Consider the following 18055-nt stretch of genomic DNA (forward strand, 5'->3'; position numbering starts at 1 on the left):
CAATTGTTAAAATGAAACATAATAATAAAAAAGGGCCCACTGTTTGATGAGAGGTTTAGAGTATTGGTAAAAGAAAATCCTGGATCTAATTAAAATTCTTAACATTCCACCCATAGCTCAAGTTGTGCTCAAGGTCTTCATGGACTTAGTCCTTAGTCTCAATAAACGTATATAATCCTAGTTTACACAACACAGCTGGGCATGCACCTCATATATATATATGTTCCCTCTGCCAGGATCATATTTTATATGGATGAAAGTATTATTTCCTCTTAAAGAACCAGTACCAGACATACTGCAAAAATGTCTCTGTTCATACACGCTGTGATAAATCACCTGCAGGTAAACAGGTTTTACCAATTATTGAATCCTTGAACATTGTGGGCTCCATTTGACTGTTTTAGGATTGCCCAACCTCTGGAGCAAAGATGATTCATACAGAATAGGATTATGGCTCATGGGAGGAAAAAAAACAAGTTTTCTATTTGTGGAAGTCAGGATTCTGTAGGCGGAAATATGGAATGCTGAAATAGTTATTGATTAGGCAGAGGAGAAGGAATGGGTCAGTGTGAGCTCTTTGATGTAACACGCCCAGTATTTACACAAGATAAAAAAAATAATTATTGTAAATATTGTTTAGCCCTACCTTTTTGATGTTGTGGCATTTTTGGTGTCTTGTTATGCCAAAACCTTTTGAATTAAAACAGTTTTCAAGCTAATAATGGAAATTGGGTAGGGCTGGGTATATTTTTTTTCATTGCCACTGCCAAAATGATAAACGTGGTTTGGCACAAAGACCAAAACAATACTTTACTTACTTTGTGTACTTTTTAATTTTTTTTTTTTTTTTAAACTTTGAACAACTATGAGTATGTAAGCATGCTGAGGTTAGCATTTAGCTCAAAGCGCCGCTGTGCCTCAAAGAGCTGCTAGCATGGCTGTAAACTCTGTCTTGAATGTTTGAAATTCATACATGTACATGTAGGTACTCTATGGAGAGATTGTTTGGCACCATGACCAAAACAATACGGTTTGAAAATATCTTACTTTTTACCTTTCAAAAGAAGTGAAGGTTCTCAAATGTTACATGTTTTGTAAACACAATCAGCTGTACAAGAACTTTGCTTAAATTTATTATTCTAACACATGCAAAATTCTGATGTAGTACAAGGAATAAGTACATAAGAGTACAAATGTGATTGTAGCTTTCAGTTTTTGAGACTATGTGAGTATTGAGGTTCAATACCCAGCCTTAGTCATGCACTGAAACAGTCTACAGCCATGCTAGCAGCTCTGTGAGGCTGTACTTAGGGACGGTGGTGCTTTGATCTAAATGCTAACTTTAGCTAACCATCTCATGCTGACGTTTAGCAGTATTCACTATTTTAGTGTAGCATGTTAGCATGCTAGTATTTGCTAAGTAGCCATAAACACAAAGTACAGCTGAGGATGATGGGAAAGCCATTACTGTTACAGGTGTTTGATCATAATGCCAAATATTGGACAAACTTAAATTTTGACCTGATCATGGTGCTACACGAAAAATTAAGGGAACTCCAAATTGGTTACAGTTCACCTTGAGGGAGACGTGAATGTCTGTACACTGTGATGCACTGTGATAGTTACTGTCACATTGCTAAGGCTAAGAAGGTTATTGCTTTCTACAACCAAATTTAGTGATTTACTGCAAGAAGTTCACAAAACACACAGATGCTTAAAACATCTGCAAAGGTCAAATTTGGGTGAGTTTGTTTACGCGGTTGCTGGTGATGTTTGCAGGCAGTGCCCAAAACCATGCTAGAGGTCTGAGTTCAGTGCCCTGTCAGCACGCTGCACAGGACATCTGTCAGCAGAAAAGACACATTCCTACCGCCACATCCTTCCCTTCATGTCCCACACATCAGGCTATTTTTGAGAATAGTCAGGCAACCAGGATGGCTGGAATTTCACAGATTATAGCCTGGAGGAAGATGGTAAACAAAAGACATTGGTATGGCTCATGGTGATTGGGCTGCCGTGGTGAAAAATGTTTGGAAAAAGCTGTATGAATCGCCTGCCTTGATGTTGTGAGTTTCCTGTTATGATGTTTTGAATACAAGCCACGCTCCTGTGTAGCCCTAGGCTCTAACACAGATGTCCTGGCAAGTTGTTTATCTTGAAGACATCATTTATTTGTTTGTTTTTACTTTATGTTCCATGAGTTCTACAAAACAATTAGTACTGTACTATTGTAAACCATTGTTGTCTTTTTTGGGCCTCGATAAATGTGATTAAAGCAAGTTTTTCCTTGGTTACACTAATCAGTTTAGTTTATATTCTCTCCTTTGTGTTGCTGAACTAGTTCACCGTTTGTCTGCTTAGTCTGAACTACTTACATGCTCTCCTTTTTGTACCTTTTTTTTTTTTTTTTTTTTTTTTTGTAGGCAACCAAAAAATACAATAATTTTGCACGGCAGCCTGGCCTGGTCCCTAACACGATATAAGCAAATATATTCTGGAGTGTGCAACCTTTATTTTATATTTCAAACAGTGCAGCCAGCTGAAACTTAGTATTTTAAAACTGAACCTGATTAAATGTCACACTAAGTTTACAGTTAATAAACATACACCGTCCTGCTGCCTCAAACTAAACTGGATATTCATTCGAAACTTAAAGTAGTCCCCATTAAAGGCACTATTCACTTCTGTTTCAGTAGTGTTTGCTAAAACCTTTTACTGAGCTAGAAATTAGTGACCCGTTTAGCTCTTTAGTAAGAACCAATGGCCTTGGATAGGAACAAAAATTAGTTATTTGTAATGTACTCTGTGACCTGGCCTGCAACACCTTTTTTATTAAAAACTTTAGGTTCTTACATAACCCACAACCTCTAATTTAACCTTGTGTTAGCCTAAATGTGATGTCCATCCTCAGTTAAATGTATTGTGTTATCTACTGAGAATGATATTCCAGTTTCAGTAAAACATGGGGGTGGTTGTGTCTGTTTTACACAAACAAACCTACTATAGCTGCATCAGCCGGTTATGCAGTTTCTCTACTAAATACATTACCATATCTGGACCAGTTCAGGACTCTAGCCAGCCATCATAAAAGTCCTCAGTCCACCCTGTTTTAAAATTGGTATTATAGAAAAATGAGAAGAGCCTTTGATTAGAGCTCTCTGGGCTGGTTTTCTGTGCTGGGGATAAAGGCCATATAACACGTAATGGTCTGTAAATGTACACATACCTCTGTAGTTGAGTCATATAGACCCCATCACAGGTTGAGCTGATAATCAGCTGCAGAGCTTGGCTTTTGTGTGTTAATGTGCCAAATGCCCAGCAAGTTCTCGCTGCTTTTCTTTGCACACAGAGCCTCTCATATCTGACTTTATGCGCCAGTGTGAGGACAGCACTGACCTTAACACTTGGTATATCTGACACTTCAGAGACCTCCACTGTAGCTGTGGTTCTGTCAGTTTAATATCTTATATTCAGAGGGTCTTCTCTGGAGATATACCAACACTATACTCTGTTCACTGTACTTCCTTTTGACCGATGTGTTGTTCCAGGTGTCTGGCCTCAAACAAACACAATACGCTTTGTTTTTACATCTTGCCACTGGCTTGGATAGCAGCTTTTTGAAGTATTTTTATAGCCTTTGATCCTTGTCTTTAGAATCTGGCCTACCCGCTGTTAACTAAACAGTGTGTTTCTTCTGTCACTGTTACCCTATAAAATATATGAAGAATGTCATCAACAGACTGATAGCTTTTATGTTGCATTTCTCTCACATATCCCCTCAGAATGTTTTCTTTGTAGTGATGCTGCCCTTGGTTTTGATAACACCACTGAGATAAAGTATCTATTTTTGCAAGTTATATTTTCTAATATTAATTCATATATTAGACAGTGTTTATATTAGACAGACAAACGCACTCTGTTGGACAACCAGAGTCTCTAACATTTTAGTATTTTATTAGTTGGTCTTGTATCTGTGTCTGTCCTGTGCCTATGTCTTGCTGCAGAACCAATTGCCCTACGGGGACAAATAAAGTTTAAGTTTGTTTAGTGTGGTAGGCTGTATCATTTCAATTAGGTTTTTCTTTTATAAATGGTTCCCTGCACTGAAAATGCTTTGTGATAGACACAAATATGGCTAAATATTACAAATTATTTTTCTTGTCTCCTCAATACTCACCAGAGACTTTTGTAAATTTAGGCTTTTTATTCATGTGAATGGAGAGAGATAGAAAGAAGACAATCAGAAACAGTACAAAAGTTATGACATAAGGTCACGTTGGACGGAGCAGCAACACAATAGGCGTGAAAACCTACTGTAAATATCAGGGTTTTGCTTATCACAAGTTTAAAGAAGTGAGAAGCAGGATATAGCACCAAGGTTAGATCGTATGAGGTTACTTTATCTCTTTCACAGCAACTCTGTGGTGACCTCTTGGACATAAGAAGTATTTTGGAACCCACCTATAACTGTATTCTTTATGTGCTGGTGGCCATTGTGATAAATAAAAATAAGTAGCTAAATGCACATTAAAGGAATAATTAACGATTGGTGTGCTACACCCATCCCATCCCCTAGTCTGTCACATCAAGGTAGGGTCTACATTCTAAGGGCAAAGGATCATGAAGAAATTTTCATGTCATTCAGTTTCCTCTGAATTCCCACAGACTTCACAAATCATCTTCCCCAGTTATTAAGTCAAACAGAAAGGCAGCGCTGGTGTTGTTAGAGCTGTGAAATAAAAAGTTGCCATTAGTACAGATGTTTAGACAAATTCCACTTTACTGAGTGCAACATACAAATTAGTAAGCTAACACTAGCTACTGCTGCTCAGGTTACAATTAACTCTATTTTTTGCTGCATGTTAAGTCTACTCTTCTGTAACTTGAGCTGATTCAGAGGCCCGCTGTATTATTGTTATGGAAACCGATTGGGTGGAGGAAGCTTTGAGAGAAAACATGACAAGAGTACTAGCTAACTACTAACTAAGAGCTATAGCTAAAGATTGCCAAAATGTCCTGTATCATGGCTGCTCACTTGCTAACTAGCTAGCTTGCCGGCAGAAGTTGGATTCCTGAAATATTTCGGAATCTCTGTAAAACAGCGTGTTTGATTCTGCTGTGTTTATGTTCCAGGTTGAGGAGGGCAGCAAGGCAGCAGCTGTGAGTCTCCAGGTGGGAGACGAGCTCGTCAACATCAACGAGATTCCCCTGAGTGGCTACAGACAGGAGGCAATCTGCCTAGTGAAAGGCTCCCACAAGACCCTCAGCCTGGTGGTGAAAAGGTAGGTAACCAATCCCCGGTCCCCTCCCGTGCCCTCTCCTCCTACATCTGCTGCTGTCACAAGTGCACCACCCCCTCAGCCTAGTAGGTCACCATGGTAACATTTCCAACAAATCTAGGTGACAGAGGAGTGGAGGCGGGGGATCCTTGCCCTTGCAGCTGTTTGTCTGTCTAGTGTGTCTTTAGACTAGCATGCACTTTCTTGGATTTCTAACCTGTCACTGTTGTTCTTGGTAGCTGGATGGTCCTGTTTTGCCACGTTGTGCTGGGTTGTAGTCAACAGGAGTTTGTGGCTTGTGTGTCATGATCAAGTTGAAAGAAGAAAGAGAGATTGTAGATGACGACATTTGTTCTGTCCCACGTAGGCAGGTGTAGGGAGGACAAAGAAGGGGAAGTTTTGATGCAAATGACACTATTTGGCAATGAGATTTTTTTTTCCTTTTTTTTTTTTTCTTTCAGTCAGTTGATCTCACACCCTCAGTGATAAGGCATTTCTTGTTTACATTGTTTTATTTGCAGGACTTTACACCACACATCTCACTCTTTCTTATTGACCAAAGAACAGATTGTTGGTGACCAGTAAGCGGCAATAAACAAAGTATTGTTTAGTTTTCATATATACTGATGAATCATTTGTCAACTGAGACCTGGAGGCCTTCTTACAAATAGCCTTGTTGTGTGTGAAACACTGCTCCCATTGTTTCTCTTCGCAGTCAGCATTTCTTTCTGTATTGTATCATATTATAACGTAATCCCTGAACAAATCTTACCGTACAAGGAAGTCCACTCACCATTTATCTCTACACAAGGACGTAGCTGTGAGTCTCACTCATTGTCTTTTATTTCCAATAGATGTGTCTATTATAGGATCTGGGAAAAAGAGTGCATTATTGTCTATTTGATTACTTTTGCTATTGTGGGATAATTTGAAAGCCTTAAATTAAAAAAAATGTTGCTTTATATTGACAAGGTATATTATTTCATCCACCGCATTTATTTCAATGAGGGTAGGCTGAATAACAGAAATCACTATCTGTTTACTGCAATACAGTTCAACACCACAAACTGCAGCCTCCAAAAGGATCGTAAAATCAGCACCTCTAAAACAGTTTCAAAGAAAACTGAACATTATAACCTTCATGGAGGGAGGATTTATTGCAAGACCGTTGGATTAGACTGCAATCGTTTTAACTAGGTGTACCTAAAGAACTAGCTACTCACTGTTCTTGAGTGAAATTTCTCTTGTCTGATTGTTTTCATGTATGTCGAGAGACATTAAAAATCAACTGCATTTGGACCTACAAGCAGTACTAATATTACTAGTGTTTTCAAAGTTTCTTGTATCATGGCTAATCACTTGCTAGCTAGCAAGCATGCCAGTACAAGTGTCTCTGTTTTCACATGATCCATGGCAGTGACATCTATTTATTCCTTTGAAACTGGAGACTAGGAAGTAAAAAATATTGTCTAGATTAAACCGCAGGAGGCATAACTAAAGGATCTGGGTATTGTTATGTCAGTATGTTAGTAATTGTAAATGGAGAGAGACATTTCCTTACAAGGTCGAGTCTTATTGTTTTGTTTTTACATTTTGCACAGACTTCTAGTCCCATGGGACTCTTTCTCCCTCCTGCTCGTCTTTGTTGGAGACTTTAGTTATTTCTGACTGTCTCAAATAGCATCTGCAGACAGTTATTTTCCAAGGCCACAATAACAAGTCTGTGTCTGATTTTAGAATACAAGCGATAGTGGTACAACCTCAAAGCTTCAACTGCTGTCCCATCTCTTTTATCCAACTGCAGGCTCCACGTTGGAAAGAAAGCTGGGGTTTGGAAATGTTTTAGAGTGGAGCATTCCACATCGCTACCTGCACCCATACAGAGCCCTTATGTTTGACTGTAGCTTAATCTGTGCCTGAGCATGTAAGGTGTCAGCCGTGAAACACCTTTCTTTTTATCTCGGGGATAATGCTGGATAGTTGAACAAGGATCAGGAAGCTGTCAGAACCTGCTCCTGTCTACAGGTGTGGTCTCTTTACAGACAGCACAAGGGAGGAGCTTGATTTATTTTGCATGCGGTGACTAATGTGAGATTGTTGGTGCAAAGTCATTTGGTAGAGGGGACGAGGTGAGGCTTGTCACACGCCATAGAGAGATCAGATAGGTGTGGTTATCTGTGGGAAAGCATCTCGCTCTGCACAAGCCTTGACAAAAAACTACTGTTCACTCTGTGCCTCAACTTTGGTCTGTCAGATGAGGAAATCTTTAAAGTTTTACAGATGTTTTTACATTTTAAATCACATAATCAATCTTGTTGAAAACATCTGTACGTCAAAAACAACCCCATGGTGTTAGCTAAGTTAAACTGTATATTTGAAGCATGTTTAAAACTTGCCAACACTAAGTACTGCATACAGTCAAAGACTGTAATTGTCCCACATCAACACATTACATAAAAGGAATCCAACTTGCTATTGTTATATTTTGTCCACTGTAAAATCTACAAGTTGTAATTTAACTAAATGCAGCAAGGTTTAAGTTGAATTTTAGTTAGTAATATGTCACTAAACTGTGTGTTGACACTCCTTGTCTCAAAAGCAAGAAAGAACTCAAGGAAACAAACGGCACATATTTTCTGACCAGTGCAACTAGAATTCACAGAAACACATCTCATTTGAAGCACCAATAGCTCTCTCTTGTTGCCTTGGAAGCTGGGATATTTCAGTGGTGATAGTCAGAGCTCAACTCTTTTTCCCATGAGGCGTTCAGTTGTCTACATCTGTAGTTTAGGTCAGATAAAATTTTATTTGGCATCAGGACCCCCGCAGTCTTGTTTGCCTTTCTTTCCCTTACCTTGAGGCATCTGTGGCACATGCAGCCAACCACACAATTAATCACTAAACTTTACAACGTGTAGCTTTAAGTTTCGTCGTGGCATTTGGTTTCCCCCTTCTGGCATTGTTACAGAAGTACCACAGCTATCAATGTGCTTCATTCATTTGCATTGGAAGAGGCTTTGCCTCCTGTAGCAGAAGGCGACTGCTTCTGTGCGTCTCCCTTATACTTGTTGCGGCATCAAAAATACTGTTTCCAAAACAATTACACATCTACAGTATATAGCTGTTTTAGATGAGCAAGGCCTGCACGGAGGTTTGGTGCACAATCCAGTTATACCTGGATAAGCTTATTGGCCTAACTTACAGTGTACACATTCATTAGGGGTTGCAGTGCAGTGGCTTAAGTTTACCTGTCTTTGTTTTTCTAAATAAGCCCTTGCGGTATGCTTGGAATGCTGTGCACTGAATTCTTGTCGTAAGCAGATTTCTTAAAATTGTTTGGGTCTCAGCTGAGGAAATCCTAGTTTAGAGATTTCATTGTAGCCCTCTCTTAACTGCACCCTGCGGTTTCTTTTTGGTTCATTCCATTGCCAAGGTGAGTTGACAGGGAGTCATTGGAGTAGATCATTAGCTTAACAGGCAGACGGTTTCAATCTAATCTTTTTTCTTTTTGCAGTCTAATCAAAGAAAAAATATACTTGCGTTGAGCTGTGATGGGGTTTTTGCAACTTGACATGAAGAAATGTTAGTTCGTACATTCATGAGGTATGTGAGTGACACAAGATGTATGTAGGTGTTTTAGGGTTTATGTTTAATTTTTACATTTTCATTATTGTAAAAACACAGCAGTGTTTTACCTGTTGGGCCAGGCTATTTGTGTGTGTATTTTTTATTCCACAGTTACCAGTTTAGTGCTAAATACATCGTAACATATATCTTTTTTCGTGTTTATCTGTCATATTGAATGGAAAACTTCTTATATCCTGTCATCTCGTCTTACATTATTACTGCTTTGTCATCACATACCAGCAATTAGGAACGTTTATGGGGAAGATCACCCTCAGGGAACTAGAGCATGTCATGGCTGATATATAGAAATTTAATCATTTCTCACACCAGTTTGGTTTGTTTTGTGCATGTTTGCTCACTATTATATTATAAATGACACTTTTACGGCTTGTTTGTGGCTGGTCAATAACAGTATGTCATTGTGAGGGACTACATTTAATCCCCACACTATTGGTTGTTGTTGCTTGGCTTGCACTCGGTCTTTCACACTTCAGCTGTGATGCAGTTAACAACAGGTGAAAGAGAGGCCCGACTGCTCGCTTTAAGTAATTGAGAGGTTGTTTGTAAATTACACCAGCACTCTGAGTCACTAATTGTCCATGAACTGTAATAATTGACGGTGTGCAGGACGTGGAGTACTTTGTTATAGTCATGTTGTTCGGACCCTCACCCTCAGACAAAAGATTTCCAGGTGTTTCTGGGCTGTAGGTCAGTGCAGACAGCCAGTGACTTGACAGCTGGTATGCCACTCAGCCCAGGAATGTGCTGGTCATTATATGCTGCTCACGGTTCACCTCTCTCACCCGAAACATGACTGGTTTGATTGTAGGGTCTGCTAAAGAGGGCCTTTGTCAGACCCTCAGGGACCAAATGAAATAACCGGCTCACCTGCAAAGTGCAGGTTAGGTGTATACAACATTTTCCTGTCCAATACTGTACATGATGCTATACTTCATTTGGTCAGATGTTATATAATAGTTAACGCATCCATCTATCCAAGCCACACATTGTATGGCTTGTGTTGACATGTTTTTTTGCCAGAAGAATGTCACACCTTGGTCAAATCAAAACGTATTAGATATGGTTAACATACATGTGCTATGGGAGGCATTTGTTAAAGAATAAAATAATGCATTCGTTGTACCTCACAAAGAAAACATTGTTTTCTGTCTATGCTTTTCCTCACAATAGATCACTGTGAGTTTTATTGCCTTCCTATCAGCTTTTGGTTGCAACCATTCTCTGCTAATCTTCTTGCCTCCTTTGCTGGTGTGCCAGAGTACATATTAATGAGAGAAAAACAATTGTTTGTCACTCAAGCAGGAGTTTTTCCCCCATTTAGGAGGGTCGTTATCCAAAGGCAACTGTTGAAACAGCTATAGTCTTTATAGCTTTAACTAAAAGAACCTATCAGTTTGGATTACTTTGATTTCCAAATTGCAAAGATTTTTTTTTTTAAAGAAAGGTGTGTCAAACGGTTTTTTGAAAATGAACATGCTTGTTAGGCCATTCACTTCAAACTGCACAGCGGTTGGCACTCTTGTATCATTGATTATTTCTTAAACAGAACCAGCTAATAATGTCAGTAGTTATGTGATATAAAGAAAGCCTCTTTTTATTATGAGAATCCTGTAAAATCCTAGTTCCCAAGCCTCAGCGATGTTAAAATACCATTTAAAGACAGGTTTGAAATGATTCTTAACTTTACACTTCATTAGTTTTCAAAATATCTCACCATAGGACAGCAGTTGAAAATTAGATCTATAAATAAATTCATCAATCTTAGTATCCAGCGGCATCTGCAAAGCACATAGAACATAAAATCACACCTGAACATAAAACGTTATTTTAAAAAATTTTAAAAATAAGAGGTAATAAATAAAATAGCACCACACTAAGAATGAAGTGACACTGATAATTAAGCAGGAAAGTATTGGGCTTAGATCGCCACAGATATTCATACATTCATTGAACTACAACTAACAAAACTTAAAATAATGAATACAACGAAATGTGCCAAAGACAATCATTTTGAATACTAAGTTGTATTTGCCATGTGTTGCTGATGTTCCTGCTTGGGCAGTTGCAGTGCTCGTTACCCAAGGCTTTCAGGAAACCGGGTGCCCTTGCGCCCTAGAGAGAAACCTGTTTCCATAGTAATGGTAGAAATGCATGTCTGCTGCACAAGAGGGGAGATCGAAAGAGAGGAGTCCGGCGTTTCATCCCGTCATTAGCATATTAGCCTCTTAGAGCCAATGAGACGAGGCAAGGAACGGGAACGATCCAAGGGGGACTGGCTGTGACAATGGCCCTCCTCCTTCTCTGTACTCTCTTCCACCCCCTCTCAGGGGTAAAACCCCTGTAATCCTGAAGGAAATCTCCCCTTCGTTTAAACTAATTCTGTTCAGAGAACTTAGTTTGAGTCATGGCTGTTCTGTGTTGGCGATGTGTTCGAGTTGTTGGTAGGTGTGTGGATCAGTGTTAGTTGTGCGCTGATGCTCAGACCTCAGCGTCCTGCATGTCTCTTTATTTTGGCTTGTCTTTGAAGTGTCTGTGGAATGTGGTGCCTGATCAGCACACGGGTACAACTGGTCTCACTTCCAAACTGAGCTCCAATCCAATATTATTGTACGGTCATTTGGATAACCCATGTCTCCTTTGTGTCTATTTTGAATTCCTTCATCCAGATGTTTGGTGAGTCAAAATGAACATTATTTTATGTATTAATCAATTTTTGTATTTTAAACTTTTGACTTCAGTGTTTGAAGTCCGTCATACCTGCTGTCTTTTGTCCTGTTAGATGTCAGTGAATAACTGGGGGACATATTGGGGCCTTCGGTGATAGGTTTTATGACCCTAATACTCTGTCTGTTGCAATTGTTTTTGTCTTATCATTCAGTATGAGGTCATTCATCATTTAGGTTAAGCCATGATCAGCAAGATTTAGCATTTCCAAACCAAATGCAAATTAATCTTTGAGGGAAGAGGCTTATAGGTAAAGCAAAATCATCTAAGAATATTCTCCTAAAGTTGTGTAAATTAATTGGACATTAGCTTAACAAGTTGTCTGTTTTGGTTTTGTGTGCCAAAGTGAGCTTTTTATTTTTGAATGTGGACTAGTTGGTACCGGATACATTTGAAGCAAGATGGGGCTCTAAAACTGATCACTCAGAAAACAGTTTCTCCCCCTGCCCCCATTCCAGCCAACTGATTCACTTTCCTAGCATATCTGTGCTGGCCCAGCTGTAGTCCTGACGATAGGCCTAATAAAACCAGACTCATTTGCATACCAATAGCCAGCGCCATGTGTGGCTAGCTCATAGTGCCCTAGAAACGCAGGCTGTGAGGAGATGAGGAAGACTGAGCTCCATGTTGGCTTTTCTTTGTCCTCTAAATAGGCCTTAACTTTAATCCACTATTAATTTTGTGGAATTGTCCCACTTTATTGAGCTTAACCAAATCTCTGTCTCAATCTGAAAATTCTCAATCTATAAAATTAGTGTAGGGTGCAATCATAATAGCGTGTGTTATTCATTTCACCCAGTAGTTTGTTTTCAGGTCTTCATCTGAAAAACGCTGTTTTTGGGACCTCTTGTCATCAGATCATTGAAGGCCTTTAGACAAGGTGACTGAGGGGGCAGGACCTATTGGCCTCATGGCTTTGTAGGGCAAGTCTCTAGTCCAATGAGAACATAAGCAAGCAGACCTTTGTCTAAAATAACGCCTAACATGCAACACTAGAGTGAGGCTAAAAAATTAAATCACAGTATTAACAGATGTTTTTAAAGTATTTTAAAACATTCTGCTTAAATGATGTCTGTCTTTGATAGATGTCAGAAGCTTGTGTGAAAAAAAAAAAAAAAAAAAAAAAAAAGAGAGAGGAAAAAAAGTCAAATACCACAAAATAAACTGATTTAAAACACGGGCCTTGAATTAGTTTGCGAACCCATTTTACACAAGTAGAAAAGAGATATTTGTGTCGAATAAATTATAATTTTCCGTGCAACCCTCCTTGTATAAAGATTGTACACACAATTACAGGTGTACTAAATGAGTCCCGTGTGCCTGTCAGATGATGTAAGCTTTGAACCCCATTGAGGATAGAAAGGTTGTCTGGGCGGCAGACGACAGCTTGGATTGAGGGGTGATGGTGGCTGATCTGATTGTGTAAGAGATTCTCTATTCTGTTAAGCCCTCTGCCCCATGCTGGGCTTGTGTTCCCCCTGGGACCATATGGCAAAGTCTGAGCACAACCAGCTCACCTCAGCTACGTACTGTTTCTATAATGTGCCTAATGAGAGATGAGTAAAACGGCGTCTGTTTCACTCTGGTATTGACTTCTGTGTTGGAGTTCCATCATACAGGGGTTTTCTCAATATTTCTCAACTTCGATGACACTCAAAAGTGTGACATCATGAGCATGCATGAGTTTGACCAGGAGAGGGGGCTATAATACCATGTATCAGCAGACATTTACACTTCTATAGTACATATTACTGTCCTGGGATTTGAACAGTGTGTGATACTTCAGTTGGATCAGAAGTAATTTAAGGAACTTTTGTCCTAGTGAGCTTTTGCGACACTGAGTTTTCTGCAGTACTACAGTGTGCACAAACTTTCAGCAATCAGAACCAACGGTCTAAATGTCAGATGGTCTTTGTCCTGTCTTCTACTGAGTCCAGTCAATTGTTGGTGAGCTCTTAGTGTGTGTGTTCCTCCCCCCTGCTGCCCAGGAATATGAAAATGGTGGATATTGTAACTCAGAAAATGCCCTCAGAGAATGACGTGCATGTGGCAAGAAGCTTTCTTACGAAGATTTTGCGAAGTTCCATGAGGTACGGTTCTGTAGCTTCATCGTAATCAGTAGTGCCTATTCCCTTTTTTCCACTTCCTGTACCCATAATCATGTTAATCATTCGTCTAGTAGTAATATCATCCTCATTCCTCTCGTAGCGACTCTCCCTTTCCTGTGGTTTATTACCTGCACCCATTGGCATGTCTCTTTGGATTATCTTGTGTTCCATTTGTACAGCATGCAATACACTGTCTGTCCATGACATGTACATGTGTTGTGTCTATATTAATAAGGAAATTAAATTGTATTTGGGTGTATGTCATTTTATGATGATATGTTCTGTTTGCCTTTTCCTGACATGCAATTCAGAAAGAATCGCTTTAAAGGGTATGTTTTTGATTAAACAGAGACCATCTAAAACACTTTCTGTCTGTGAATGTTGGAGTAAATCAAAAATGTTGCAAATCACTGCCTTGATATAGATGCAGCTCAACAAGTAAATGTTTTACTTGTTGAGCTGCAGTGGTAGCTATTGCAAGCACATACTGTTTTCCATAAGGGGCTGGGCTCTAATTCAGTCTGTGTATTTTTTTTTTTTTTTTTTTGCCCTCTCTGCAGGCGGAATGAACCCATAAGCAGGCCTCACTCCTGGCACTCCACCAAGTTCAACGAAAGCCAATCGGAGACTGCCAAAACACAGTCTCCGCCCACGCCAGTCTGGCAAACCAGATATGATGCAAGGTAACTCTTGGATCTTGAAGTTTGCCTTTTTGAGTCTCAATGTTAGATATCTGCGTTGTTCTACTACAGACACAATCGAACTGTTCTGCCAATAAAAAAACATTTTTTAAAGTTTTTACATGGAGTTGAGTTGTCATTCTGCAAGACTTTTTCCAACAAAATCTAAAGATATTGTGATTTTCTCAGATGGTAAAGGTTAATTTGATTGACAATGCTATAACCTTCTAGAAACATAAAATGGTGAATTCTTAGTAGAGAGACCTATATTTAATAGGCTGTGTTTAAGCTGTCTTTGTTAATGTTGCTGTATTCTCCAGTGGCTAAAAAGCGGACAGTTTATTGGATCTAAATGTGACGGCCATAATAATAATTTGTAATCATAATTCATAACTTGATTAACAGCACTCTTTAGATACAAGGCTGTTTTTGCAGGGAAAAAAACTGGTTGCTGTTGTTTGTATTTTCACACTTGGTCCTTTGCTTTAACCTCCAGCTCATCCTCAACTGATCTCTCCTCCGGCTGGGAGCAGACAAACCTGCGCAGAGTGTCCGATCAGTACAGCTCTCTCGGCAGTATGGACAGTCTAGAACACGTCTCGCACTCCTACCCTGCCAGTCAGCTGTCACCTGCCAAGTCCAATAACAGTATGGAGCATCTTGGAGGAGGGAAACGAGACTCAGCCTACAGCTCCTTCTCCACCAGCTCTGGCACACCAGACTATACCCTCTCAAAGAGCAATGCTGCCTCGACAGAGAACATGCTCTATAAATTCAGTCAGGGGGAGACAGGAGGAAAGCACAACAATGGCAGAAACAGCCAGAGCCTAAATGAGGGAGTCAAACTGGACGATAGGCTGGCGTACTTCCAGATGCCAGGAGTTAGCACAGGCTGCGAGGGTCCACAGACTGAGGACTCAGCTGGATCCCACTATTCCACTTCAAGTAGAACAAGCTATGGACCTGTTTGGCATGTCCCTGAAAAAAAGAAGACCGCTTCCCCCTCTCCTCCCCCTCCACCTCCACCTGCACGCAGTGACAGTTTTGCTGCTACTAAGGTACATGAAAGGGGGCTTGTTGCAGCTCACCCCGAAGGTCCTGAATCACATGTCCCCTGTAAGCCTTCCACAGAAAATCACCAAATCCACAACCTATCCCCGAAAAGTGACGGTGACGTTTTTTACACTTCATCTGATAAATCGAATCACAACCAGTTCAGCTCAAACAAGCAGTACTCCCTGTCCAGCTGTGATGTTCGGCAAGGTCAGCCCTACCATCAAAGACAGTATAGTGACAAAAGCACTTTTTATTCTCAGCCCTATACTACGCCCGTTCCAAAGCCACAGAACGTAGTTGGCTACTATTGTAGCATGCAGGAACTGCCTACGAATGGTTCTGCACAACACTTTGGTCAGAGCCATAGAAGGAACTTAAGCACCTCCCTGTCTACCGCAGCCACTGACCAAAACACAGATAGCAGTGGACATAACCGATACTACTGTGTCACAACATGTCAGCCCACGCAACCTAACCACCAGCCTTTGTCAGGGAAATCAGAGGATAGGAAGAGTGTCACAGGCGTAGACCTATCACAGTCTGGAAATGAGCAGAACTCTCTTAGCCCACTCACCAAACTGAAGTATCATCTGCCCCAACAGCAGCAACACTCCTCACACAGAAAAGACAGTAATGGATACAGCAAGCACCAAGTTCCTGCTGTACTAGAAACCTCTGTACCTAAATCCAGCTCTGATGATAGGGGAAGCCAGAGAGGACACAACACACAAAGTGCAGAAGCTCAGTTCATGAGTTATCCTCCTAGTGGACAGTCTGAACAGCGGAGGTCTCTGCCACTACAACATAGAGATTTACCTCAAGACACCAGACACCACAACCAAGTGAGCAACAAGATCTGCCCCCAGGCAACCCCCATGCTTCACTCTCTGTCTATGGATGTTGCAGGCCAAGACGCAAGAGGCCCAAATTCTGAGGAGTCCCTTGAAAGCAAGCAGGTGAAACGCAGTGACCGCTTTGCCACCACGTTAAGGAATGAAATCCAGATGAGACGAGCCAAGCTGCAGAAAAGTAAGAGTGCAGCTACCCTTCCTGGTACCGAGGGTGAGACTGAAGATGATCAAGATATCTGGAAGTCTCCTGAAAACACTACCCCAACCTCTGCAGATGGCTCTTTCACCAACATCTACAAGGTTAATCTGAAGGAAGCACAAGCAAGGGTGCTCATGGCTACGTCTTTCAGGAGAAAAGACCTGGAGCCTGTCTTACTAGAGCACCCTGCGGCAGAGGCCCTACCTCACTACCCATCCCCAGCAGTGGCCCATAAAGATATAACCCCTCTGCCAATTTTCTCAGAGTCTGTAATGACTAAATCAGGGCCTGCTGGGGGTCAAGTAACTCGCATTGGTGGTCGAAAGCGTTTTCCTGCAGAAAAGAAGGTACGATCTTTTTCAGAACCAGACAAAATCCATGAAGTTGGGGTGAAGGAAGATCTCCCTCGCATTGAGAATGCAAGCTCCTCTCTAGACCAACAGAGGCTGTTTAAAGAAAGTAGAAAACCCGCTTTTCCCAATCAAATTCCCCCTCAGGACTATCCCGAGAACCACACAGAGGCCAAGGCCGGAGCTCCTTCTACAACCGGTGAAACAGAGGACACAGTGAAAGGCATCAGGAGCAGAGAATACACTGAAGAGGTCCAGGGAGGTCCTTGCTCTGCACACAAGCTGTCTCTCCTGGACCAGCAAATACTGGGTACCTTCCCTGAGTATGAGGCAAGGTGGAATGTACAGAAGAAAAACCCAGAAACAAGAGCCTCTGGACGGTATCGGTCAGCTGATAACATCCTGGATCCAGGACCAGAGGAGAGAACCAAAACCACTGGTTTCCATGAGAGATCCCGATCGTCTCCTTCAGCTGACTTCTATGGGCAGGTGAGGCACAAAGTCTGACTGTCCCTGATCTCCAAGTGTTTTGAACAAACATTTTAATGGAATGATGGTCTCTTAGTTGTAACTTGGTTTTAGTCACTTAAATGTTGCAACTTTATGAAGCCCTCGAGGTGGCTTTACATCTCATTAAGACAAACAGAGTGAAGTGAAAGGAACAAAGGAAAGAGTCAAGTCAAATATTAATCCATGTTTGTTCATATTGACACACCCTCGGCCTAAGGAATGGAGAGGGGCATCAATTTTTTTTTTTTCACTACTGTTGAAAAACCAGGAAGCTGCAGCATGAGTTAGCTGGGATAATTAACAAAAGACAAAAACTTTGTTGGCGGGCTCTTTCTTTGTGAACTGTTTGGATGGTTTTGCATAATGGACATTGTGTTCAACTTTATTTACAGAAGATTCAAGTTCCTGCAAGAAAGTCTGAGACAGAATATTCCCAGGCGGAGAGTAAACCTGCTGAACCGTTCAACACTGCCACAGGGTGAGTGCATTTCATTTAATGTTACCTGCTAGGACACCAGTGTCTTTAACAGTGGGGCTATTTTTCTGTCTCTAGTATGCAGTATAGCATGAAAAAACAAAAATATCAGTGTTTTTGTATTTAATATTTTACTCAAGGGATTGCTTCTTGGGTAATCTTAAGTGATCACCTC

The 18055-nt window shown here is 40.7% G+C and overlaps 1 protein-coding gene across 3 annotated transcripts in view; it reads left to right on the plus strand.

Annotated features, from left to right (window-relative positions):
- Nucleotides 1-18055, plus strand: part of shroom2a (shroom family member 2a) — a 32618-nt gene that overhangs the window by 4950 nt on the left and 9613 nt on the right. For all 3 annotated transcript variants that reach the window (XM_038716584.1, XM_038716585.1, XM_038716586.1), the window contains 4 exons: nt 5134-5282; nt 14320-14442; nt 14936-17384; nt 17798-17883. In XM_038716584.1, the coding sequence (XP_038572512.1) occupies nt 5134-5282; nt 14320-14442; nt 14936-17384; nt 17798-17883 (2807 nt within the window). The remainder of the gene's footprint in view (nt 1-5133; nt 5283-14319; nt 14443-14935; nt 17385-17797; nt 17884-18055) is intronic.

This window comes from Micropterus salmoides, unplaced genomic scaffold, assembly GCF_014851395.1.
Source record: "Micropterus salmoides isolate LMB-PRFRI ecotype aquatic unplaced genomic scaffold, ASM1485139v1 Ms_hic_scaffold_13, whole genome shotgun sequence".
Lineage (NCBI taxonomy): Eukaryota > Metazoa > Chordata > Actinopteri > Centrarchiformes > Centrarchidae > Micropterus > Micropterus salmoides.